Raw genomic sequence first — 26,021 nt, 5'->3', positions numbered from 1 at the left:
CATAAAATGGAAAAATACAGACATTTTAAATAAATAATTTATTTATTCAAAATAGTTTTCTTACCTTATTCACAGTTTCAAGTTTAAAATGAAAAAAAGGGGGGGAGTAGTACCTATTCTTGATCAACTGTCATACAAAGTCAAAGAAGAGCGGATCCTTTCAGAAACATGCATTAAATACAGACACTGGCACAGCGGCCAGTCTCTACCATATCCCGCACCGAAGCTGGAGGAGGACAGGCTTTCTTCTGTGCAGCTGAGGAGGAGACCCTGCAGATGCACAGGACATTGCCTTAACCCATCTGAACCACTAGAGTCATCTGGATAAAAGTTCCCTTGACCAAAGTAACGTCATTCAAAATAATTATTATCTTAAACCCATGTAGCTTAACATACTTCAAAAATGTCTACAAGTGTACCGGCCACCACAGCAAGTCTGCGAATACGGAGGTACCATGTACTTCTCCAAGAAACAAGTGCCAGGGGCTCCAAGTCGGATTCTGGTTGTAGCACTTCCAATGGAGAAGTCCAAGAACTCAACCATGACTCGTCTGTCACGGGAAAAGAGCACTCTGAGTCTCCCCTGCCGGGCCTGCTGTAAGTGGATATTTCCCTCATATTTAATGACACGAAGCACCGAGTGGACAAACTTGCCCCCGAGAGCTGAAGGCACTAGAGCATCTCCATGGCCGGGGCCTGGGGCACGAGTCACTGCACCCCGCCGCCGCCGCGAGCGAGCTGGTCCAGCAGATGGACGAGAACATCGATTCTCTCCAGAAGGGCTGCGTTTTTGTTAGCAGTAGCTCTCAAAAGCTGGGAGTAGATCTGCTTGTTGGTTTTGAGGACTGCGTCATCTTCGGTATTACTGCTGTGTTAAAACAAAAGCAAAGAAGTGAAGTGCACAGGGACGCCTGCCAACAGCTCAAGAAGACTCCAAACCATCTACAGGAACGGCCCGTCACTCTCCACGGGGAAGCAGGTGCTCTAGTTCTGTGCATTTCGTACTCACCTTCTGTATCCACCATTCACAGGCCTGTGCGTGGACACGTACTCCACTACATCCATCAGAACCAACGTTCCTTCTGTTTATGAGTCTCGGAGCGCCTCCCATGCATGGGGAGCGGCTCCCGGCCGCGGACAAGCCAGACCCAGCGCCCCCGCCCTCTCGGCACAGCGTTCCACTCAGGTGGGAGCTGGGCTGGGGCGGGGGCGAAGACGCACATGGAGCCAGAAGGGAACAGCGTGTCAAGTGACACACGCGGTGAAGAGAATCCGGCGGAGCCAGGCAAGGGAGGGCATGGAAAGCTGTCCTCTATGTCCTCCCTTCTCTGCGCTGAGCGTGACCCCCCGAGATCAACCAGCGTGAAGGTGGGGATGCTCTCCGTAGGGCTAGAACTGTGCCGGCCGGAAGCCCAGACTCCAGACTTGGGAGTTAGCCCACCTCAACGTATCTACACCGCCCATGAACTTCGTGTGAACGACACCCCTCGGGCACAGGGTCCGAGACATACTCAAGAACTGTTCTGACAGACTCAGCTGCTCTGAAAATAGGTCCCCCACAGGACAGAGCAATAGATTATCTTACCAGGAGAAAAGATTACTAATTACATGGCAGTTCACTCTAGCATCCCACCCCCAACTTTTAAAAAAGATTTTATTTATTTATTTGACAGCAAGAGGCATAGTGAGAGGGAACACAAGCAGGGGGAGTGGGAGGAGAAGCAGGCTTTCCGCTGAGTGGAGAACCCGATGCAGGGCTCGATCCCAGGACCCTGGGACCACGACCTGAGCTGAAGGCAGATGCTTAATGACTGAGCTACCCAGGCGCCCTTTTTTCCTTTTTTAAACGAGTCCAGATGCAATACCGACTCTCTGGCCACACGTGACCATCTACAGCTGACAGCAGATTGTCTCTGCAGAATGTGCTCGTTTGCATCTGAACCGCGTGGTAACCACTGCTTCAGAAGGACAAGGAAGTATTCATTCGTACCTCATGTATGTAAAAACCAAGGCTCAAAAGGGCTAAATAATTTGGATTCATGTCAAAACATATTCTGACTTCAAATGCCCTGTTTTCAGTTCACCAATGTGCCAATGTTCTGCTTTTGCCCGAGCGCCCATCAGGCCGGCCAGAGAGCAAACCAGCAGTCTAGAACCTCCCTCTGGTGTACATCAAGGCTTGGGCTATGAGAACAACTCCTCCTTTCCATGGCTCCACTCACTCTTCCTCACCAGGACCCACCTGTCCACACTGGGGCTGACCACGGGCCCTGGCTGGAAAGAGTGTGGGCCCCGCACACCCCTCTCTAGCCTGTCTCTTCTCCTTCTGAGTCCTACTTCTTTTATCAATCCTTTCAAACCACCTGTGGCACAGTAAAAGTGATCGTTTAAAATGCATTCACTGTCTACAGTTTGGGCCTAAGAGGGCTATGTTTTCATTCTGGGTGGGGCTGACTTTATAAAACCTCTGAGGACCTCATAAGAAATTTAAACGACCGGCAAATCAAGTCAGTAGTACTTAATCAAACCAGTGCTCCAAAAATGAATTTTCCCTCATGGACGATGATACCACATTTTAGCTGGTGGCCTGAAGATAACTCATGGCTGCTGGAATCATAAATTTAAAACCCTTTGAGATTTGTCCTGATCCTACTTCTGAATCTTAAATCTTAATCTTCCAATTTTTTTTTTTTTAATATTTTTGAGAGAGCACAAGCAGGGGGTGTGGCAGGCAGAGGGTGAGAAATGGGCATCCCACCGAGCAGGGAGCCCGATGCCGGGCTCAATCCCAGGACCCTGGGATCATGACCTGAGCTGAAGGCAGATGCTTAACCAACTGAGCCACCCAAGCAGCCCATCTTCCAATTTCTACATATGATTCTCATCCTTAATCAACTCTCATCAATAGTGTCAATGAACCATGAACTCGAACAAGAAAGGTCCCAACATTTCATTGGCTTATCTTTTTTCCAAAGGTGACTACCATTCCTCTCTTTTTCTTTTATCTTAACCAAATATTAAATGTACATATTAAATGGCCAGGAACAGCCCATAAAGCCAAAAGATCTGCTCTCTGCACTGTGGTCAAGCGCTTTCCAAACCCTCAGAAATTACTTCTATTTTGCATAGCCTTTCATTCTACGAAACCCCAAAGCCATCAAAAGAAGATCAAAAGGCTCTATCTGCTAAAGCAGTGAATATTAAAAGTACAGTACAAGAGTAAATAAATTCTTCATCCAAAAAGCAAACACAACCCAACAGACAAAACAAGCATTTCTAGCAGGACAACGCTGGTCATCATAAGAGGAAGTCAGTCGTCTTAAGAACATTCTAGGAAAATTAAGATTTTTTATTACTAAGTTGTTTCTTTTTTTAAAAAAGATTTTATTTATTTATTAGGGAGATGGAGAGAGAGCATAAGCAGGCAGTGCAACAGGCAGAGGGAGAAGCAGGCTCCCCGCTGAGCAGGGAGCCTGATACGGGGCTCGATCCCAGGACCCCGGGATCATGACCTGAGCTGAAGGCAGAGGCTTAACCCACTGAGCCACTCAGATGCCCCTAAGCAGTTTCTTTTTATTTATTTGTTTGTTTGTTTATTTTTTAAAAGATTTTATTTGACAGAGATCACAAGTAGGCAGAGAGGCAGGCAGAGAGAGAGAGGGAGGAAGCAGGCTCCCTGGTGAGCAGAGAGCCTGATGCGGGACCCTGGGATCGTGACCTGAGCCAAAGGCAGAGGCTTTAACCCACTGAGCCACCAGGCGACCCAAGCTGTTTCTTTTTAAAGCGGCGCTGTGGTAGGTAAAGAATAGTCAAAAGAAAACCCAAACATACTATTTCCTTTTAAAGTCTAGTTCTGGGGCAGCTGGGGTGCTCGGTCAGCTAAGCATCTGTTTTTTGCTCAGGTTATGATCCCAGGGTCCAGGGATGGAGCCCTGCGTCTGCTGCTCTCTCTCTTGCTGCCCCTTCCACCCAACTTGTGCCCTCTCTCAAAGAAATAAATTAAAATACGATTTCTCTCTCAAAGAAATAAATTAAAATACGATTAAAAAAGTAAAAAAAAAGAACTGGTCTCCCTTACTCCAAACAGGAACACTCACAGATTGTGGGGAGACAGCACGGGAGGCCTCCCTCCTCACAATAAAATCCCATGATTCCACGTGCGATCAGTGACACAGGAGAAACGCAATTACTGACTCAGTAACCGGTTTCTCTAGGTTTTGAAGCCTATCAGCATATAAATTGTATAAACATAAATATCACATTTAACAGTCTTTTATTTAATAAACCTTGACAAATGAACACAAATGAGCTAAACAGGACTTGATGCATCATGCATGAAAACTTCAGGCTGCATTTTTCCAACAGTATATTAATGACCTGAAAAAACAGGTTGTAAGACTGGTCCTCCACTAAAATAAAAATCACTTAAGCCGTACACATGACAGTTCCTTAAAACTTTTATTTGTTTTTAAAGATTTTACTTATTTATTTGGCAGAGAGACAGACAGCGAGAGACATGGGGAGTGGGAGAGGGAGCAGGCTTCCTGCTGACTGGGGATGGGGGCCATGATCGTGATCTGAGATCATGATCTCAGCGTCCAAGGGAGATGCTTAATGACCAAGCCACCCAGGCACCCCCAACACTTTTTCTTTTTTTAAGATTTAATTTATTTCTTAGAGTGTGTGTGCAAGTCTGTGGGGATGGGGGAGAGAGAGGATCGTAAGCAGGCTCCAGGCCCAGGGCAGAGCTGGCCTGGGGGATTAATCTCAAGACCCCAAGATCACAATCTGAGCTGAAACCAAGAGCAAGACGCTTAGGAGACTGAGCCGCCCAGGCGCCCTGACAGTTGTGTTTGTAAAAGATACTGTAAGACTGAAGCTTCACCTGGTAGTGAACTGTTCAAACCATCAATTTATGAAAATCAGTGAATCACTGTTTCTCACATGTCCTATGTTTATGTTGCCACCTTGTGGAAACCAAGAAAAAATTTTAGAATTTACCCACTGTTGTTAAACAGGAAAGCCGTTAAGTTTTTCAGCTGTGTGTCACTACTCGCACTGTCTCCTCTGCCTTTTAGTTCTTCGCTTCTTCAGAAGACAGGCGTCACCTGCTGAACCACACTCCCTGTGGGTATGGTGACAGGACACGGGGCCGACCCAAGGATGGACACGGGGCCGACCCAAGGATGAACACTGGGGCCGAGATGGCAGCGCACCCAAGACTGAGCGCTCCTCCCCAAACAAAAGCTCTCCGTGGGCCACACAGAATGATCTGAGAGCCTTTACTGGAGAGGGAATGCAGAGAGCTGAATGTAGAGAATCTCAGAATGTAGAGAGCTGGGAAAAGTATCATTCCCACCCTTTGACAAACACGGCAATGGGAAGCAGGACAAACTATAAGTTCATGACTTTGCATGAATCTACCAGCTGGGATCCCTGCGCAAGCAATGAGTCTGAAAACTAAGGACGGACAGGGAGACCCGGAAGTCCTTCCTTGGCTGAGGCAGAGGCAGCCAGATACCCAGATACTGCTAAGAATTTAGCTAAAACAGCTAATGAGCTAGAAGAGGCAGAGTGAGGGCTGGCGAGGGAGTGCAGGGTCCCTGGGGGCTGCAGACAGAGGAGGAGTTCACCTTGTCTCGTAGGCTCTTCTTCAAGGACCCACCAAGATGTTCACATAAAAAACTGGTGAGAGCCCTAAGAAAGCGATGTAGGCCGGGCAAGTAGACCAGCTAGAGCTACAGCACGGCCGGCAACCCCACCCAGACCGTTTGCTCCAAGGACTGAAAGCCTTCATCTGCAGGGTATAGTTGAGGGAGAGGAAGGCAAGGAGCAATGGCAGCCTTAGGGCACTAGTGAAAGTCAATGCAGACAAAGCCACTCTACCCTGCCGGTGGGGCAGGAACAGTCTGAGGCCACACACCTCGCACTTAGGGATGCAGTGGCTGCTCAAGGCTGAGGTTTACTCAGACCAACTGAGAAGGCCTGGCCCACCTTCTTTGCCCTCCCTAGCAGCCTAGAAGCACTGAAGGACAAGCAGGAGTGGAATATAGCTGAGAGAACCGTGAGAGTGTGAAGACAGACCCTCTCTGAGGTACCACAAACCTTCCTTAGGAAAATCCTAACACTAAAGGTGGAGGAGACATTCAGAAAAACCCTCACCAGACTGGCCCCACACTAGGCACAAGCATGGCCTGAGGAACCTGAAGGCTGCCAGACGTGAAAAGTTAACCACAGCGACACAAAGGCTCAACCACAGCTCGGCTCCAGACTAGAAAAACAAACTCAAGCCCCATACTAAAGGCCTAGCATGGGACAGGTGTAGAGCTTTCCAGGCACGATTAAAACTATTTCCCTCAGGCTGAGATGTCCAGTTTCCCATAACTAGGAGATGCAGAAATGTAAGAAAACAACATACACCAAGAGACAAAGAATCAACAGAAGCAGACTCAGATATGCCACTGATGTTGGAACTATCCGATAGGTGATTTAAAATGACACTGATTAATACACTAAAAGGCTCAATGGAAAATGTGGACGGTGTGCAAGATCAGAATGGTCGCTTCAGCAGAGAGATGGAACCTACAGCAAAACCCAATGGGAATACCAGAAATGAGGAACAGAGTAAACAGAGATAAAGAATGCTTTTTGACAAGTTCAACTGTAAATGACACAAAATCAAGACTCAATGAACTTGAAGATAGGTTAGCATAGGTAAAACTGGCACCACAGAAAGAGAAAATGGAACATAAGAAATAAAAATACCTATGAAGGAAGGAGAAAGCACAACATACCCAAAAACATCATGTTCAAACTGCTGGGGAGTGGGAGAGAAAATCTTGAAAGCAGCTGAAGGAAAAATGGCACATTAAATACCTAAGAATAGGGGCACCTGGGTGGCTCAGTTGGTTAAGCGGCTGCCTTAGGCTCAGGTCATGATCTCTGGGTCCTGGGACTGAGCCAGGCATCAGGCTCCCTGCTCATCAGAAAGCCTGCTTCTTCCTCTCCCTCTGCCTGCTGCTCTGCCTACCTGTACTCTCTAATTCTGTGTCAAATAAAAAACATTTATAACAAACAAACAAATACCTAAGAACAAAGGTAAGAACCAGAGCGGGCTTCCTGTGAGAGAACACGCAAGCCAGAAGGCAAGGGAGGTACATCCTTCAAGTGTGGGATGAAAGTCTGTCAACCGAGAACTCTATACCCAGCTAATACCTCTCCGAAAGCTGAAGGAAGAATAAAGGTTTTCTCAGACAATCAAAATGGAAGAATTCTTTGTTAAAGGAAGTTCTTCATGCAGAAAGAATAGGACACCGAAAGAAAATGTATCTATACCAAGAAGAGCACCAGAAATGGAATAAATGAAGGTAAAATAAATTCATATAAAAATAAATTGTTCTATTTTTAATTGCTCTAAAAGGTAATATCTAAAGCAGAAACAGTAGTAGTATATTGTGTGTTTATAACATATGTAAAAGCGAAATGAATGGTAACACAACTAATGAGAGGGAGGAACTGGGAGTGACTATCTGAAGGTCTTCATACAACATGTGGTACCACAAAATATCATGGGGAAGTGGTCTCTGATTAAAGCGGTGAACCTAAACCCTAGGGCAAACATCAAAACATTCAAAAAATAGTATAAATAATAAATCAAGGGTGAAATCTAATACAATCATAGAAAATGTTCAATTAACTCAAGAAGAGAGAAAAAACAGCTAGCTAGCAAGATGCTAGATTTTATCTAACTATATGAAATCACCTTAAATGTGAATGGTCTGAACACACCAGTTACAAGTTTGGATTAAAAAAAGCAAGACCCAGTTGAATGTCATTTATAAGAATCTTTTACTAAAAATGACATAGTTAAGTTTAAAAGAAAAGAAGACATTAACCAAAAGAAAGTTGAGTAGCTATATTAAGATAAAAAGCAGATATCACATGATATCTTGGGTCAATTCTCCAAGACAAAGCAATCCTCAGTGTGTGTGCATCTAAATGTGTCCACATCAAGGTGCCTGGGTGGCTCAGTGGTTAAAGCCTCTGCCTTCGGCTCAGGTCATGATCTCAGGGTCCTAGGATCGAGCCCAGCATCAGGCTCTTGGCTCAGCAGGAAGCCTGCTTCCTCCTCTCTCTCTGCCTGACTCTCTGTCTACTTGTGATCTCTATCTGTCAAATAAATAAATAAAATCTTTAAAAATAAATAAATAAATAAGAAAGAAATGTGTCCACATCAATACAGAGGAAACAAAACTGACAGAACCGAAAAGAAAAATAGATGAATCCACAGCTGTAGTTGGAGAATTGCACTCCTCTCTTAGTAATCGATAAAACAGAAAGTCAGTAAGAACACAGAAAGTAAGAACACAGAAGACCTGAATACTATAAACCAACTTAATTGACATTTCCATTGTCTCTATCCAAGACAGCAGGCTACCTGTATATTTCAAGTGCACATGGAAAGACACACCATATTCTAGGCCATAACACAAACGTACACCAAAAAGAGAAATCATATGAAGTTAGGTATGGTCTCCATGCACAATGGAATTATTAGTAATCCAAAATAAAGATTACCTGGAGAGTTCCACTATTTAGAAACTAAGCAGCAGCCTTCTAAATAACACAGGGGTCAAAGAGGAAGTTTCAGGGGATATAAAAAATTAATATTAAACTGAAATTAGAAAATACAGTTGTGAGATGTAGCAAAAGCAGAGTGAAATTTATAGAAAATGCTTACATTAAAAAAGAGAAAGGGTCTCAAGTCAATAATCTAAGCTTCCACTTTAAGAAATCAGAAAAAGAGCAAATTAAACCCATAATAAGTAGAAGGAAAGGTATATAGAGAAATGTATAAATCAGTGACAGTGGAAATAGAAAAACAATGGGGAAAAAAATCAATCGAATAAGCCAGTTCTTTAAAAAAATCAATAAAATTGATGAACTCCTAATCAGACTAAAAGAAAAAAAAAAAGAACACAAAAGTTGGCATTATCAGGAATGAAAAGAGGGCTATCACTACAAACACTTTAAGATATTAACAGGATAATACAGAATACTGTGAACCTATTGATCTGACAACAGCTAAAATAGACTTTCATTCCTCAATAAGAAAAAGTCAACTTGAACAGTACTTTACCTACGAAAAGAAATAAAAGTCATTCTGAAACACTTTCAATAAAGCCAACCCTAGGTTAAGATAATTTCACTAGTAAATTCTAACAAAAGTTTAGGGAAGAAATAATAACTCTATACTTCTAAAAGCTAGAAGAGGAAACACCTGGCAAATTGATTTAATAAGGCCAGCACTGCTCCAGTCCCAAAAGCAAACAAAACCAGTACAAGACCAGAACCGTGACCACACTACAGAAGAGAACCATCCTCACAAACACACATAAAAGTCCTCAACACAGTATGAGCACACAGAATCCCAGGGATACCCAAGAATGACACATAACAACAAAGTGGGGTTTATCTCAGGAAGGCAAAGCTGGTTTAACATTCAAAAAAACCGAATGAGCTCCAGCATACCAAGAGACTAAAGGAGGAAAACCATATGGTCATTTCAACGTGTGCATCAATAAACGTCTGACAAAAATTTCATGTCCATTTGTGACAAAAACTAAGAATAGAAGAGAACATTCTCAACTTGATAAAGAGCAGCTACAAAAACCCACAGCTGATGCTACACTTACCGGTAAGACACCAAGCTTTCTCCTTGAGATCTAAGGAATTGGAGCAGAGCAGGGGCTGACCACAGAGAGGCAGCAAGAGGGAATTTTTGGACTGATGGAACTGTTCTGTGTCATGGCTTTGGCAGGAGACACTTGTCTGTTTTTGTTTGTCAAAGCCTGAAGGACTATATAGCACCAAAAGTAAATTTTACGATTTGTAAACGAAAACAAATACAGAGACAAAGCACCTGAAGATTATAAATTGATAAAATACACATCGAATAACTGATAACATATATGTACAGTGATTTTTTTCCTATTTTCCAAATTTTGTAATATGGTCAGACCGTACTTGTATTTTAAAAAAAGAAAGACATATTATTTGTATTACCTTCCTGACCTAGTACTTACTACTGGAGTTTCAAGTTAAATTAATAATGCCAACATAATGACTCTGGCAGAACACCAGAACTGTACAAGCTGATACAGGTGTAGGAGAACGTTTTTTGCTGAGATGCTCCCTGTTTTCTCTTCACTAAGTTCTTGGGCTTTGCAGAGACTTCGATGCTCTGTCATCTCCTTGCTATTAGCACATTCGGGGCTGAGGATCAAAACTGTAGTCTTGCCTCCCACTAAAGACAACGGAGAGTTACTAGAAACAGCGGACTCTTCATTGCCGGGCCAGTCATCTCTCAGGGAAAGCATTATAACCAGTAGAGTATTTACTCTTAGGAAGCAAGATCTGCTTCTCTAGTTCCAATATGCAGTAGGGCACATGGAGAGGAGTCTCATCTCATTCACCAAGTCAGGAAAAGCACCACTGAAATACCTGATCACCCACATAAAAGACAAGAATGAATACAACCTATCTTTTCATTCGGTCAGTAGAGATTACTTCCTTTTTACAGGTAAGGTGATACAAAAGAAACTTCCACAAATAACCACTGCATTTACCTTGTTTTCTTCTTAGTTGAAGACAGCAGCTTGATGGATTGAAGGAGAAGGAATGACAACCGGGATTCGAATATGCTGAGGAGCTTGACCACTTCTTCTCGATTAAGACTCGGAGAGGAATCAGCAGCTGGAGTGGACTCATCGCTTTTAGGCTGAAAACAAGAAGTTACTTTACCTAAGCCGCCTGAGAGTGACCGCTTCATGGTAAAATGAAGGGACCAGAGTTTCAGTTCACTATGTAAACTTTTTAGCCAAAAACAAAACAAAAATGAAACTCTAGGTCATTTGTTTCTCTCCAGGCACAGCTTGTTGGTGGCAGTAGCTCTCCCGCCTCAGAGATCATTCTGACAGACTAAAATCTGAGAAAAATGTCTCACACCCAACAGGCACTTATACAGAAGAAATTAACCCCAAATGGAAATCTCCTGCTTTGCAACACCGCACAGAAAGGAGCAAGACGGAAATGGGCAGGCTATAGGGCTGGACAAACCAGGACCGGATAAAGAAACAGGCTGGGGGACCATGGGGGCCTCTGGGAAGCTTTCAGCAACAGCAGAAGGCACCCTGAACGCTGGAATGCCAGGCAAACCGGAACTGCTTTCCAAGGAGCTTCAGCCCATTAATGGTTCAACTGCTCCTCTGCAGTTCCGGAGAGATTATAAAAGAGCTACACAACTCCTTCTTTCTTAAAAACAAACAGAAGAATAAAAAAGACCAAAGAAGCAAAAGGAAAACACGACAGAGACGTTATGCTACTGGGGTCTTACTAAGCTCCATGTGGTTAAAGAGAAAAATTTTAATACAAAACATATAGTTCCAACTTAAAGAGTTTAATAATTCCACCAAGAAAATACAACAGATCCCTGTTAATGAGTTTAGTGGAAAACACATATATGTATGAATGTCTGTATATACACATATACAGATGATATGAAGAACACACACATATACCCCAACTGCTCACTATATATGTTCACCACTTAGCTTAAGACACACAAAAAACAAATATATATTTTCTTCATTTACCTGGTCAAATTCCTCTACAAGCTCCTTTCTGATGAGCTGGAATGCATGCTTAGTTCTCACCATTATGTCAAGAGCCCCAGATAGTGTTTTTAATTTTCCAACATTGCTATTCTGACCTAAAGTGTTAAAAACACAAAAATTATCATTCATTTATTTATTTAAGATTTATTTATTTGACAGAGAGAGAGACAGTGAGAGCAAGAACACAAACAGGGGGAGTGGGAGAGGGAGAAGCAGCCTTCCCGCCAAGCAGGGAGCCTGATGGAGGGCTCGATCCCAGAACCCTGGGATCATGACCCGAGCCAAAGGCAGATGCTTAACGACTGAGCTACTCAGACACCCCAAAATGATCATTCCTTTAAATATAAATCTAGAAACCCATCCAGTGTCAATGTATTAATGAAAACGGACTTTCAAATCCTCTAACAGTTGCTCATGAGAATCTAAACAAATCCAACTCTCAGTAATCATCCCCATATGAAAATATTAAGTCTAGACAAAACAATAAATAACAACTGTCTCCCCGCGCCACCATTTAGCTCTGTCAGGGTGAGAACATGACCACCTGACGGAGGACTCGAGCGTTAGGTCAAAGAAACCAGCTGGGACAAGTCTGGTCCAAAGGCCCCAAATGTTAACATTGCTTTTCTCAGGTACTCAATTTTTTAAACTTTCTTTTAGAAGGAAAATTAACCATACTTGTCATCTTAGCTAATTTGTTTCCAGTATCTGTTTTTATGAAAATGATACCCGCTCTCTTGAAGGAATTCAAACATGGCAGAAAATTTAAAGATGCAAATGGACAAACGTCATCCAAACCCACCCCCAGACAGAGCTACTATTAATCCTGCCATCTAGTATACACTGGCAAAGGGTTAAAAATACTTTCAGTATAAAGTGTGTGTTTCTTTATTTTTGAGAGGGGTTGGGGGAGGAGAGGACAGGAGGGAGGGAGGGAAAGAAAGTCTCAAGCAAACTTCACACTGAGTGGAGCCTGACATGGCGCTTGATCTCATGACCTTGAGTCACAACCTCAGCCAAAATCAAGGGTCTGATGCTTAATTGATGGTGCCACCCAGGCACCCCAGTAAAAAAGTTATTTTTTAAAAACTCTTTTGAATAGGTAATAAGTTCTCAAAGTGTATAAAGGCTGAATGAGAAAACAGTGAAGGCCTTCCTCCTGGGACCCCAGGTGCCATCCCCAAGACAGCAATATCACTTTCTGGTGTATCCTTCTGGGATCCTCTACTGAAAGAGTCATCTACCAGGGTAAATATTACATTTATTTTAATTTTATACAAGCAAACAACTGAAAATAAAATCAAATGAACAGCTGTACTTCAAAGAAACGTTTGTTTCTTTACCGCACGAGAGCTATTCCTCCGAAGACCCCTCCTACAGAAGGGGAGCAGGTGGGCAGGAGCGACAGAACTCAGGAAGACACATTGAGTGTGGAGCAGCAACTCCTCCCCCTGCTGTGGGCACCCCGCCCTCCAAGCCCGCTGCAGCCTCCCTCCCCACCGGCTCACGCACCTGCCGCCTGCCCCAACAAAGGTGGCTCTCATCCACCTGCCTCCCAGCTTTCCCCTCCCTTCCCACTTAGCTCTACCTTGCTCGGGATCTAAGTTCTAGTTCCGTAATCCACAGCTGCCAGTGTCCGCTGTGGGTTTACAGGACTCCAATGGGACCACTGCTTCTCCCTTCCTGTGCTGTTCATGGTCATGTTGTCACAGATCTAATACTCTCAACTGACTTATCACATTTTTTATCCCAAGAGAGCACGGGCTACATTTCAATATTTCTACAAAGATAAGTTGGTCAAAGAACATAACCAAATCCATTTCCTAAACTTTAAAAAGTTTAGAGACTTCTCCTGGCTCCTACCCAAAGCCATTAACTATGGGCATATTAAAAAGAAAATGACATTATTTACATTCAAGAGAGATCCCCAGGTCTGTCTCATTCAAAGAGGATCCAACAGGAAGTTAATGCGCACAGATCTGCGAAAGGAAAAAGTCAGGACTCACTGGTCATTTGGAATTCTGCAAACGCCACTCTTTCTAACTGCACTCGAAGCAGCTCACAGGGAGCGTCTCTGAGAAGCTGAAAGAGCTTAACAGCTTTGCTGTAGTGAAGGTCCGCCAGCACCCGGTGCTGCTTCCTCAGATGCTCGTCACCAACCTGCATGAAAAATCAAGTAAGACCAATCTTAACGCCTGGGCTTCACAATAACTACTTACCACGTCTCTGACTGGATCACTAACTGTCACTTAGTGTTGTTATTTTTTAGGGATCTTACAGTTTTATTACAGTCTTCTTTCTTTCTTTCATTATTACAGTTTCTTACAGTCAGGTGTTTAATGCGCTTTTGGTTAATTTTTGTACATGAGGCTCTGCAGGAGTCCAACTCCACTGCCTTGCCTGGGACATCCAGCCGTCCTGGCACTATCTGCTGAAAAGACAACTCTGTCCCCATTGTGTTGTCTTGGAATGCCAAAGCCTGCTTTTGCCCTTAGGCTATTAGGCCATCTGGGCAAGCCTGAATCTTGGCGAGGACCTCCTGGGGCAAGGGGAAGTGTGTCCAGGGCCAGCTTAAAGTGAAAAGAAATCCTCTCTGATTAAGCTGCACCTCAAAGGACGACAGTGTCAGGGTAAGGGCACCCGGAGAAGGCCCATACCCAGGGGACTGCAAGCTAAGCTGTCTTGGTCCTGAGCTAAGAAATGGGAAACAGCAACACAAACAAGAAAACATCCCTGAGAAATCCCAAGATTCCTCAGCAGTAGCCAGGCAACCCCCCCTGGAGGAAGGCACCTCTAACCTGGGCCTCTGTTTGTCCTCAAACACACACACCTGGGTGCAGGGCCTCACGCACAAGGCTGTTCACAGCACTGCTTCCCAAAGCCTCGCAGTGAAACAACACCAAAGTCCAGGAATCACAAAATGGATAAACTGTGACATATTAAATGAATACTAATTAACTAAGAAAATGCACCAACCAGGAGGAATCTCAAAAACACCATGTGTGTGAAAGGCAATAAAGCACTGAATACGTACAGTATGATTTCTCCTACAGAGCTCCCTGCCAGGCCGAATACTTACATGGTAAAACAGAAAAGGTACAGATATCCTGGAAAATCCAGGACATAGTTATTCTGGGTAGAGGGACAGGCACACAGGATATATGATTTCACAAGATAATACCAATTATAGTAGAAAAAAATATACAGCACAGAGAGAGGAAAAATCACCTCCACTGCAAGTTTTTCTAAATCAGCGAACAGAATAGATGACATTTAAATAGATAGTAAAATATAAGAGAAACACCCAGCACACTTTGAAATGGACCTGGCATTGAACTTCGGCTGGAACGGCAGTACCTGATTTCTCAGACAGCTGTGGTACATGGACGCCAGCCTGTGATGGATGGTCGCGGCTCGATACTGGCAGAGAGGCTGTCGCGCGGACACGGAGTCCACGTCACAGTGCTTCAGGGACTTCATCATAGCCTCGCTGACTTCTTTCTCAATCTGTGTTTTTTTTTTAAGGGAGAGGAGAAGAAAATGATAAGACTATAATCTTAAATAAAAACATTCAAATACTGCTTGTTAAAAAAGATATACTTGATGTCTATTAAAGCATAAATGAAGCTGAAGGCTTCTTTTACAGCCCCACAAGTATTACTACCTGCTCCTGAGCTTTCCTAGATAATGGAGCATAATCTTGCTGTAGAGTTGCCATCGTGAAGTAAGTAGTGGACAATTCCCAGTTCACTGAATCCCAGACAGCCGGGTGGATGTCTCGTGTTCCCAGGGACCTCAGGGCTTTCAAATAGTAATTGACAGCCTGTGAGGGAGGGAAAAACCCAGGTCGGGCTCAGTCTACATCTATGCCAACAACACATGAAAATAAAACATACTTTAAAATCACCCAGATGTTAATCTGATGTGGGAACAGTTTACAGAAGGGCAGTGCTGTGAGGAAAGGAAAAAACCGTATCAATGAAACTAGTTCAGTGACGCGAGCCGCTTCAAGTGGGCTGCGGGCCCTGCCACATTTCCACAGCGGGTCTGGCACCAGCCTCAGCGCTCCCTGCCTCAGGCTCATGCACAAGGATGCACTTCCTTCCTTTGGTTTTTTCCCTTTCTAAATGAAAACGTGTTTATATAACTAGTAAGCCAGAAGAAACTAACTTGATGAGCCTAAGGATAAAAAATTGCTGGATCCGACTATAAAAAGCAGCAACCCCTTCCGCCCTTTACCACCCCCAGCCTGAAGGCCACGGTCATTCTATTGAAGCAAACCACATTGAATTCCATCACCTAGCAATAATTTCTGCATTTCTTGTGTGCATCACCTACTTCTTTTCTATGTATCTGTAAACATAAAAAAACTATAAGAAGGTCAATTTCATTTTAAAATCTCCATGCATGCAGCGCCTGGGGGGTGCATCTGCCTCTCGGTTTCAGCTCAGGTCGTTGTCTTAGTGCCGTGAGATGAAGCCCTGCATCTGCCTCTGTGCTCGGGAGGTGGTCTGCTTGCGTCTCTCTCTCCCGCTCCCTCTGTTTCCTCCTCCCATACTCACACTCCAATAATTAAATAAATCTTAAAAAAAAAAAAAAAGCCTCCCATGCCACAAACATTCTTCACTAGCGCTCATCTAGCTGTGAAGTACCTGTTAAAGGAGAGCTCTTGGGTTTCGTGCGTAGCTCAGTCAGTTCAGCATCTGACTCTGGGTTTCGGCTCAGACCATGATCTCAGGTTCCTGAGATCTCAGGGTCCAGAGCCCATTGGGCTCTACACATTGCACGGAGTCGGCTTGCCCTTCTCCTTCCCCCCTGCCCCTCTGCACCCCCCTCAAATACATAAAATATTAAAAAAAAACAAAAAAGAACTCTTGTTCCTTGCACCATCTCTAACACTGGATGTTACCACTTGCCAGGATACCTGGCAATTAACAGGCAGACAAAAGAAACTCAATTTTTAATTTAAGTTTTAATTTCATAAAAGTTTAGAATTTTAAATTTCTTACATATTAACTACCCTTTTTGAAATGTGTACGAGTTTTTTGTTCAAGATTTGCCCCTTAATGAGCACTGGGTATTACATAAGACTGATGAATCACAGACCTGTACCTCTGAAACCAATAATACATTATATGTTAATTTTAAAAAGTTTTTATGAATATATATTTTTTCACTAAAAAATACATAGATTTTATATATTCTAAACTCTTTTTTCTACTGGGGCAATTTATTTTCATTAATTATTTTTTATCATTTATTTTTAAAGTAAGCACTACGCACAAACGTGGGGCTTGAACTACAACCCCAAGACAAAGAGTCATGTACTCCGGCAACGGAGCCAGCCAGACATCCCCCTCTTCAATAGTTCTTAATGCTTCTTTATATACGACCTCTGATCCTTTGTTATCAATATTTTCACTAGATTGGGGTTTGCTTTTCAATTTTGCTTTCTGTGATCCCTGCCTGTGGTGTGGTGCCGGGAAAGGCCTGTCCCATCTCATCACCTGAAGCTCCTCCTCCACTTTCTCAGTTCCCTTTCTCCACGTCAGCCTTTAATCCACCTGTCTTCTCTGCTTACACCAAAACAACTCACTGGATAATCATCTTTCCAATACGCCCCCTCTAACACTAAATTCTCGCATTCTCGGGCCAGTCTCTAAGTGTTCTGTCTCCTCCTGGGCCATCACTATAGTTCTAGTTAGTTTTATAATATTTTCAGGGAGCAATGGCAAAAGTGAATGACAAGTAGGTATAAATGGATGGGGTCGGACATGCAAGCGTGTTACCTTATTGTAATACAAGCCTTCTTCTGGTGAGAACTCCCGCTTAAATTCATCGCCAGCACCACAGTGCGCCTGCGCGCAAATCCGCATGAGTCTCCCAGTGTTACACAACAGAAGAGCAGCGTTTGTGGCATCATCAATTGACTCAAAGTTGTGAATTCCTTTTTCAAAACAAGAAAAGCTTTTTTTCCACAACTGCTGCTCCGCAGTAGACACACTTTTGCTCACTGCACAAAAGAAGAGAACGAAAACCACACGTCAGCAGACATCCATGTCAACCCCCTGTGCATCCCAGGCAAGGACAAGGGAAGGAGGACAGGGACAGAACAGCTGAGGAACCAGCTGTGTGCAGCCACTGCAGTGACCTGCTCTCATCCTAGATGGGGCGCGGTTCCCACGTCTGGTGTTCTTCTAGGAGAAACAGACACCAGGGCACGCACAGAGAGAAGATCAGGTAAGGACACAGCGAGAAGGTGGCCATCCGAAAGCCACGGACAGAGGCCTCAGAAAAACCCAAACTTGCTGGCTCCTTGATCTTGTCTTCTGGCTTCCAAATTGTGAGAAATATGGTTTCTGTTGTTTAAGCCACCCGAACTGTGGTTATTTTGTAAGGCGGCCTGAGTGAACTCACGTAATACTCCAACATGGCCCTCTTTCATTATGAAATGACAGATACGAAAACAAGCAAATAAAAAGATCTGAGCAAAGCCCTATTTTATAAAGATTCACAACACAGTCTCAGGGAGTTGTTAAGAGGTATGGTCTGGGTTGTATCTAATTCTCCTAGGCTTCTGACTACCACTTTGCATGCTCCTTCACAGACTTCCTCCTCTAGAGACACCTTAAAAGCACAGGTTATTACCCAATAAAATACATATATTATACATATAACAAAACTTTTTAACAAGCGTGACCTCTCCGCACCCCAGGGCCAAGCACAGCACACAGACTACCAGGCACACGCGGTTCCTCAACTCACCTGCCACCCTCCATTCTCCCACGGCCCTGTTCCTTCCTCCCACCGGCAGGTCTTCACATTTCCAGCATTCTCATGGATCCAACTATCCCCTCCCCACGACATCTGAGTGATCTCCAACAACGTCCTGCTAACCCAAACAGCTCTAAGTACAGGTTTCTAACCAACGACTGAGGCAGACCTTCCACTCACATGTCCACATGTCTCTCAGACTTGACAGAGGCCCAGCTGAATCTGTTATCCTCTGCCTGAATCACAAAAAACCACGTGCTGCTACTCTCACCAGTCACCCGACCCTGCATCTCTAGTCCTTCTCAGTGCTGCTTACTCGGTCTGGACAGCAACCCCTTCCATGTCTCTGCCTGTTGATATCCTACGTCATGTACCAATCTGCTCAAACCACACCTTCTTTCCAAAAGCCCTCGAAAAACCCCACAACTTCAAAATACATGTCCTTTTCCCACACTTCTACTATACTGCATCTGTGCTTATGGTATTTTTCAAAGATTTTTATTATTTTTTTTTAAGACTTTTTATTTTTACGTATTCTCTACACCCAACATGGGGCTTGAACTCACAACCCTGAGATCAAGAGTTGCACCCTCTACTGACTGTGCCAGCCCAGCGCCCCATAAATCTGTTTCTCTCTCTGGCTTCCTGACATGAAAGAGAGCTATGTTGTAGTCAATTACACACCCAGCACAGAGCCTAGCACAGAGCCTGGCACAAGCTGCTTGTGCACTTCACTTCTGATCAGATGAATAACAGAGGACACTGAAATGATGACTCTTAAAGGGAAATGTATTTTCCTATCTTTATTTCTCAAGAACTTAAGAATAAAAGAGTCTTCAACAGAGCACCCCTTTCTTTTCTTTTCAAGATTTTATTTGACAGTGAGAGACACAGCGAGAGAGAGAACACAAGCAGGGGGAGTGAGAGAGGGAGAAGCAGACTCCACTGAGCAGGGAGGCCCGATGCAAGGTCGATCCCAGGACCCTGAGATTATGACTTGAGCCAAAGGCAGATGTTTGACGACTGAGCCACCCTGGCGCCCCAGAGCACCCCTTTCTACATCCAGTCAGTGCCATAATACTAAGCTCAGACATAAAAGCAGCGTGATTTTCTCTGAGAAGAGGCAATAAAGAGCGGCCTCCAAAGAGATACTCACCAACTCGCTCACTCTGCAGAGCAGCAGCCTGATTCATGTAAAACACACCAATTTCGTTTCTAATGTTACCCATTCTCTTCAATACTTGGACATAGTGTTCTGGGTTCTGGCTTTTTAAGTCACTAAATTGCAAGATTTCATTAGCAGCTTCATAACATTTACAACTGACTGAAAGCTGACTCTCTAAGTCTGTAGACAAATCAGTTGCCCATGCGAATCCTTGAAACAAAAAAGGAAACATCACAGTGAGTCCCGAGAACTCTTCTTCCTTAGGATTCAAGTAATCTACTTTTAAGACAACAAAAGAAATCCAATATGGTATAAACCTAGTATAAGAGTCAATCAATATAAGTAAAATTTTAAGTTTTAAAGTAAAGATCTTTTAATTTAGAAAACTTCATTTTCCTGGGATATTAATGTTTGAATAAAGAAATATTCTCTTGACCAAAAATATCAAACAATTTCCATCAACTGGATTTTACCAAGCACTCTTGCTCATTGGTACAGACTTAAAGTTCACTGATACAAGGTAGATCATCTTTCTTCTTTTTTAATTAATGGAAATAGTTCTTGAAATAAAGCTCTGATTGCTACAAGAGGCTACTTAACAGACATTATGGTCTGAATGTCAGTTTACCTCACTGAAGAAGTGCTACATATGCTCTCAAAGACTTCAACATGCCATCCAGTGGGACTGGAGTAAAATTGGGTGCAGGGCCCAAAATTCAAGGAAGAAAAAAGGGAGCAGCTCCTGTTGCTCACCGTGGCATACATGGGAGAACGTCACCCTCGAGCCCATGTGTTTTAAAGGAAATGTGATGGGAGTGGTAAAAACACCAAGGATTTTCTCCCTGTGTCTATGAAACCGATCGTCTGAGAAACTCAGAAAGAGGGAAGGCAAAGAAAGAGGGCAAAAGTGAGGAAATACTACATTCCCCTCACTGTACTTCCCGAGATGGCAAATGTTCAAAAGTTTTAGGGAGGCAGATATCAAATAACGTCAACACTTCCAGAGCAAAATACAACAATGCCATGATATGTTACAAAGGTGGACCTCCCAGCTCATTTACCGCCCTGACTGCAGTGAGCTTATGGCCATACTAAGGATACAGCTGCAGTGGACTAATTCTTTTCCCCAGTTTTAAAATCACACAACCCCAAAACAAAGTAATATATTCAGTAAGACAGTCAGCCATGAACTAAGTTTTAAAAAAATGGTCTCTGGATGTGAGCCCCCAGAAATCATTCAGAAGGTAATTCATTCGCTTTTACCCAACTGTTACTCCTTTACAAAAGGAAACCATGGCTTGGTTCACTGACTACAAAGTTACCGAGGAAAACCTCTTGAAAAGATGAGAGTAAAAAAGTCAACACAATTGTCTTAGAGCTTATTTTATCTTTAGTTCTAGTTGTATAATTAGTAATTATGAAATATTTCAAAATCGCTTAACACACAAATACACCAGGGATCATGCTCAATTTTAAAACTAAGCAATCAATGAAACAAAACTGCAGTATCAAAACACTAACATTTTCGCCACCATCCTGGCATACTCTGATAAGCATGAGCTGGACGGACTAATGCCACGTGCATAGCACGTCCGGTCTCACTGGCATACCTTGGCAACTGGACTCCCTATGGAGGCTGTGTAGTATCTCCTGATCTTCTTTCGTTTGATAATTAAACTCCTCGAGATGCGCCGCTCTGTTGTTCGCATTCTGGGCCAGCATCAGCTGGATATCCCCACAGAGCGTCAAATACTGAGACAGAAACAGCAGCACTTCCGAAAGCATGTTGGTGCAGAGGCAGCAGTAAGTATCTAGGCAGAAGGGGTGGGAAAGAGAAAAAACACCGGGGTATTGAAAGTTGATGACTACAGTGAGTATTAAGAAAAGTTGTTACTAGCCGAAAGCTTTGTACCACTGTAGCTCTTCAGTTTATGTTACGGCAGCTATCACGTGTAGTTTCGTGTATTTCAAAGGAAGAGATAACCACTCAGCACAAAATAAAATACGAAGTAACACACTCAAGACTAGAAAAAGTCATTTCAAAATTAAATTTTACAACAGAAACAGGAGTAAAACTTCACTGTGATTCAGATGCCTTTTCTGTTTTCCCCTCCCAATGCCTATGAAGTGTAATAGTTTACAGTGACTTACCATGGCTCTGCAAAGCTAATTTGATGTATCGTAACGCTCTTCCGTATTTCTGAAGACTCATGGCAGCATCAGACAAAACATAATAGGCCTTTGATGACTTGAGAATCAGCTGGAGTTTCATTTTATGTTGCCAGGAACCAGGGATCATTCCAGATTGACTGGAATAATTACCCTTCTGAAGGGAGCCCACTATGACATGGGAGGAGGGGAAAGGAAGCACATTTTCTTTGAATGCAAGTCTCACTATAAAAAAATAAAATAACATTTCTTCATAGAAACAGTCCAGGCTTAGGTACTATGGCTACAAGACTGATGTATACTGCACTTTATTACTAAAAAACAGAGTAAAACGGCAGTGTTTCAACAGATCCTCACTGGGATTTCTGAAGGCGCTCTGCTCCCTGCTGTCAACTCTGTCATTCTCTTTCAGAGTCACTGACATAAATACACTCATGACTGGCATGACCTTTCTCCAGTCTATGTCAACCTGCCAGAAAGTTTACCTTCCCCTGCTTTAAAAAAAAAAAAAAGATTTTATTTATTTATTTGACAGAGAGAGAGACACACAGTGAGAGAGGGTACACAAGCAGGGGAGCAGCAGAGGGAGAGGAAGAAGCAGGCTTCCTGCTGAGCACGGAGCCCGATGTGGGGCTCAATCCCAGGACCCTGGGATCATGACCTGAGCCAAAGGCAGACGCTTTAACAACTGAGCCACCCAGGCACCCCTGAAAGTTTACCTTCCTAAAATAAGCTTTAATTATGGTGGGAGCCCTGTTCTAGAACACCGAAATGGCTTCACACCACTTATTAGGTCCCGAGCACCTTAGCCCACATCCTATGTGATGTTTTTGTCTTTTGTCTTCCTACCCAGTATTCCACTCCTACTACCCAGTAGCCAAGGTCAAGTTACAGCTTGTTGCCCACAAAGATGCCTATTTTTTCTAAGCTCCCCTCTTAATGGGCTGTTTCCTCCACAGGAACATGCTTTATTTAAAATCCACCCTACTACTACCTTCTTCATCTAACAAACGATCACTTTTGTGCCAAGCACTGTGCCAGACGCCAGAAGCCGTGACATGAAGTTCTATGCGCTCCATCCTTGGAGATCTCACACGCCAGCGATAGAGACAGGCTGCTAACACAAACCATGGCAAATCTATTTTAAGTGCAGCTACAGAGGTGAGAACAAAATGCTGTGGGAATTCCCCTCCCTAGTCTCTGAGCCTCAAGATTTCTTTTTTTTTATTCGTGACAACACGAATCTTTCAAACCAATGAAAGGTACTTACAATCTCTTACAGTTTTAGTTGTGCATGTATTTCTTTTTCCTCTGTTACTGTTTTCTCTGTGTGAGGTTTGGTGAGAATACCAGAACTGCTTAAGACAATTTTTGCTCACAACTGTACTGGCGGGTGTGCATAAAACCATTCAACAAATCTAACTATGACATAGGCAGGCTTCAGTAAGTGCTCAAGGACAAAGTGGTAAGAGAATCAATTCTGACTAGAGAGAGAGGGGAGCATCAATCTCTTGAACATCAGCAAGATTTTAACAGCTGAGGTGGGGACAAAGGACGAGAGAAAAGGCATTTCAAAAAAACACCCTAAAAAAGGCAGAGATGTCTCAAGTCCTGGTGTTCTCCTCACTGTACAGAGGCTCAAGCCAGGCACACAGGAAGCAATACATAAATGCTTAGGGCAATTAAATTTACTCTCCTCCCCCGCAATAAAAAACTTTTGTTTACGAAGAGAAAAAAAGTCAGGAAAGCACTTAGTATTTCTTTTCTTTCTTTCTTTCTTTTTTTTTTAACCCTTGACCAGATGTGACTGATGCACTTAGTATTTCAAACATACAAGCTTCTGAAACATTTAAGCAACTGAAACCAATTTTTTAAGAGTCCACATGTTCTTCACAAAGTGACTTTCCTGAGGAACAAATTAGACAATTTATAAGTGACCTTTCCAGCTGATTCAAGGACCACGCGGTAATGAAAGCCAACAATCCTACGGTGCTTATTATGTGCACTGTTCTAAGCACTTTACACATACTATTTAATCTATTAAAAAAACTTTTAAGTAGGCACTACTGTCTCCACTGAAAGAAAGAGAGAGAGGGGGAAAAAAAAAGGTTAAAAAAAGTGGAACCTGCTTAGCAAAGCCATGATTTGGGGCTAGGCAGTTTGGTTCTCAAGTCTGCTCTTAAACACTCGACTGCTTTTACTGAAGCAGTAATTTCTTATGAGAACCCTACCGAGCTGAGGGCATTAGCTCCTCGCTGCAGGAAACTGGAAGAAGCGGAACTTATTAGGAATATCTATAAGGGGTCAAAATTATCCTTTGTTTTATATTTTGAATGAAACGGTATTTCCCCCTACTTTCCATTCACATGATATCCTTCTCCTGAATTCCTCTCAATGAACGCCTTAATTGACATAAGTCTGCCGTTGATAAAGGACCAGTATACTAAAGTCCTTATTTGCACATCAATTCAACTTACTTTTGTCCAAAAACAAGGCCATCTGCTTCTCCAGACCCTCAGGACCCCCCCTTGTGGATTCATCTTCATATTTTAATGGGATTGGGGTGTTGGGGTCAGCTGCAGGAAGGTCGCTTTCTTTTTTAATACTGCTATCCACAGATTTTAACCCCTTTAAAAAAGGAGAAAAATTTACCAGGCACATAACTGAAGGTCAACCAGAAACTAAATATAAAGCCCTGAACACATTTAGGGGAATTTAAATGTTGAAAACAGACTTGAAAAGACTACATTTTACTTGAAACAGTTGGAAAAACCAATTTTCTTTATGCTTAAAGGGGAGAAAAAGAGCAGAATATCATTCAGAATAATGTTTAGACACCAGTAAACAAGCTCTATGTGCCTTCCAAGTACAGGTTTACTGAAAGTGCTACAAAATTAAGACTCACCTCCAGAACATAGCTCAGCACAAGTCTACAGCGCTCTTCTGTGTCATGGCAAACCGGGAACGTGCAACTGGGCTTCAGAAACAAACATTTAAAACGATTAATATGCTGCCCACATGACAAATTCCACAGCTCTCAGCTCCAGGGCATTATTAAAACTCTATGCATCAATAATTTCAAAATCTGCTGTGTACTCAGCTCTGTGAGGTAACTGACAGCAAGGTTAATCCTGCTTTCACGCTGCAGATAGAAGCAGCCAAAGCATCCACAAAACCTTGCTAATAAGAAGATCCGCCAAAGTTACTTTAAATTCTTAGTTTTAAAGATAATTCTATTGTGACAAAAAAAGCAAGAATGTGAGTAATGCTTTGGATAAATGTATACCTAATCTAATAGGTGAGTTTAATCCCTAATTAGCACTGATACTTCATAACACACAGTTAACAATATCCACATAAGTTAACAAGTATCACCAGTGGTCTCACTGCATAATTTGTACAATTTATATGCTTAATTACGAGCAGAACCAGTTAACAACCTATATCTACTAAGTGATCTTATGTGTAAGGGCCTCTGCGAGGCATTTCACTTCCGGTGAATCCTGCAAGGCTGGAATGACTGTACTCATTGTGCATCGAGCACAGATGTTAAGTAACGTGTCCATGGACCCAGTCACTGAGCTGGAAATGTGCTGAATCCAGGCTGACTGTAGTTTCCAAAGTAATAAGGCGAAGCTAACTAGAGATGTTGTTATGAAAACCAGGGCATTTTTCTGGGTGCTTCAGATATTGATAAAAAAGTGCCATCTCTGTAAAAAACTGTAAGCTAACATAGTACGACATCTCTGTCATCTACCTACTCCATCTACCTAGGGTCTGGTATTACAGTGCAGTTCCCTAAATACACAGAACTTTTGGTTTCAGTAACCTTGTTTATAATCAGAAAAGTTTTGTTTGTTTTAAATTCCACTGGTGGGGGTTGGGAGTTCAAGCTGAAAGTGCAGGAAAACTCTCAGATGGACAGTTAAGAATTTTTCCTGTAGTCATTTAATCAAGTATTTCCTTATGTGTCCTTGACATGGGAGACAGAGGAATGTCCATACGTACAGGGAGCTTCTGTTTTCATAAAGGGAAGCAAACACAAACTTTAGATACAGAATATGATCTCCATGAAGGAGATAAAAATAGGGTATGCTCTGGCTAGAGTGGTCAGGGAAGATCTTCAGAAGGAGCAACATTTCCCATCAAGATTGAAGGCTTAAAAAAGGCAGCCATGAAAGCCTGGGGGGCATGCCGAACACAAGCAACAGCACATGCCTCCCGTGGGCATGAGCCTG

The 26,021-nt window shown here is 43.0% G+C and overlaps 1 protein-coding gene across 4 annotated transcripts in view; it reads right to left on the bottom strand.

The window, feature by feature from the left end:
* Positions 1-19: 19 nt before the first annotated feature.
* Positions 20-26,021, bottom strand: part of EDRF1 (erythroid differentiation regulatory factor 1) — a 42,444-nt gene continuing 16,442 nt past the window's right edge. For 3 of the 4 annotated variants that reach the window (XM_032312341.1, XM_032312344.1, XM_032312343.1), the window contains 12 exons: positions 24,689-24,760; positions 24,261-24,411; positions 21,766-21,954; positions 21,225-21,425; positions 19,606-19,824; positions 17,465-17,688; positions 15,340-15,498; positions 15,033-15,182; positions 13,682-13,835; positions 11,655-11,770; positions 10,629-10,780; positions 20-868 (listed from right to left, as the gene is read on the bottom strand). In XM_032312341.1, the coding sequence (XP_032168232.1) occupies positions 709-868; positions 10,629-10,780; positions 11,655-11,770; positions 13,682-13,835; positions 15,033-15,182; positions 15,340-15,498; positions 17,465-17,688; positions 19,606-19,824; positions 21,225-21,425; positions 21,766-21,954; positions 24,261-24,411; positions 24,689-24,760 (1,947 nt within the window). In that variant the 3' untranslated portion in view covers positions 20-708. The remainder of the gene's footprint in view (positions 869-10,628; positions 10,781-11,654; positions 11,771-13,681; positions 13,836-15,032; positions 15,183-15,339; positions 15,499-17,464; positions 17,689-19,605; positions 19,825-21,224; positions 21,426-21,765; positions 21,955-24,260; positions 24,412-24,688; positions 24,761-26,021) is intronic. The other variant, XM_032312342.1, reaches the window with a different exon arrangement.

This window comes from Mustela erminea, chromosome 14 (genome assembly GCF_009829155.1).
Source record: "Mustela erminea isolate mMusErm1 chromosome 14, mMusErm1.Pri, whole genome shotgun sequence".
In the NCBI taxonomy this organism is placed as follows: Eukaryota; Metazoa; Chordata; class Mammalia; order Carnivora; family Mustelidae; genus Mustela; species Mustela erminea.
The sequence above is the reverse complement of the archived record's forward strand: the minus strand, read 5'-3'. Positions and strand labels throughout refer to the sequence as shown.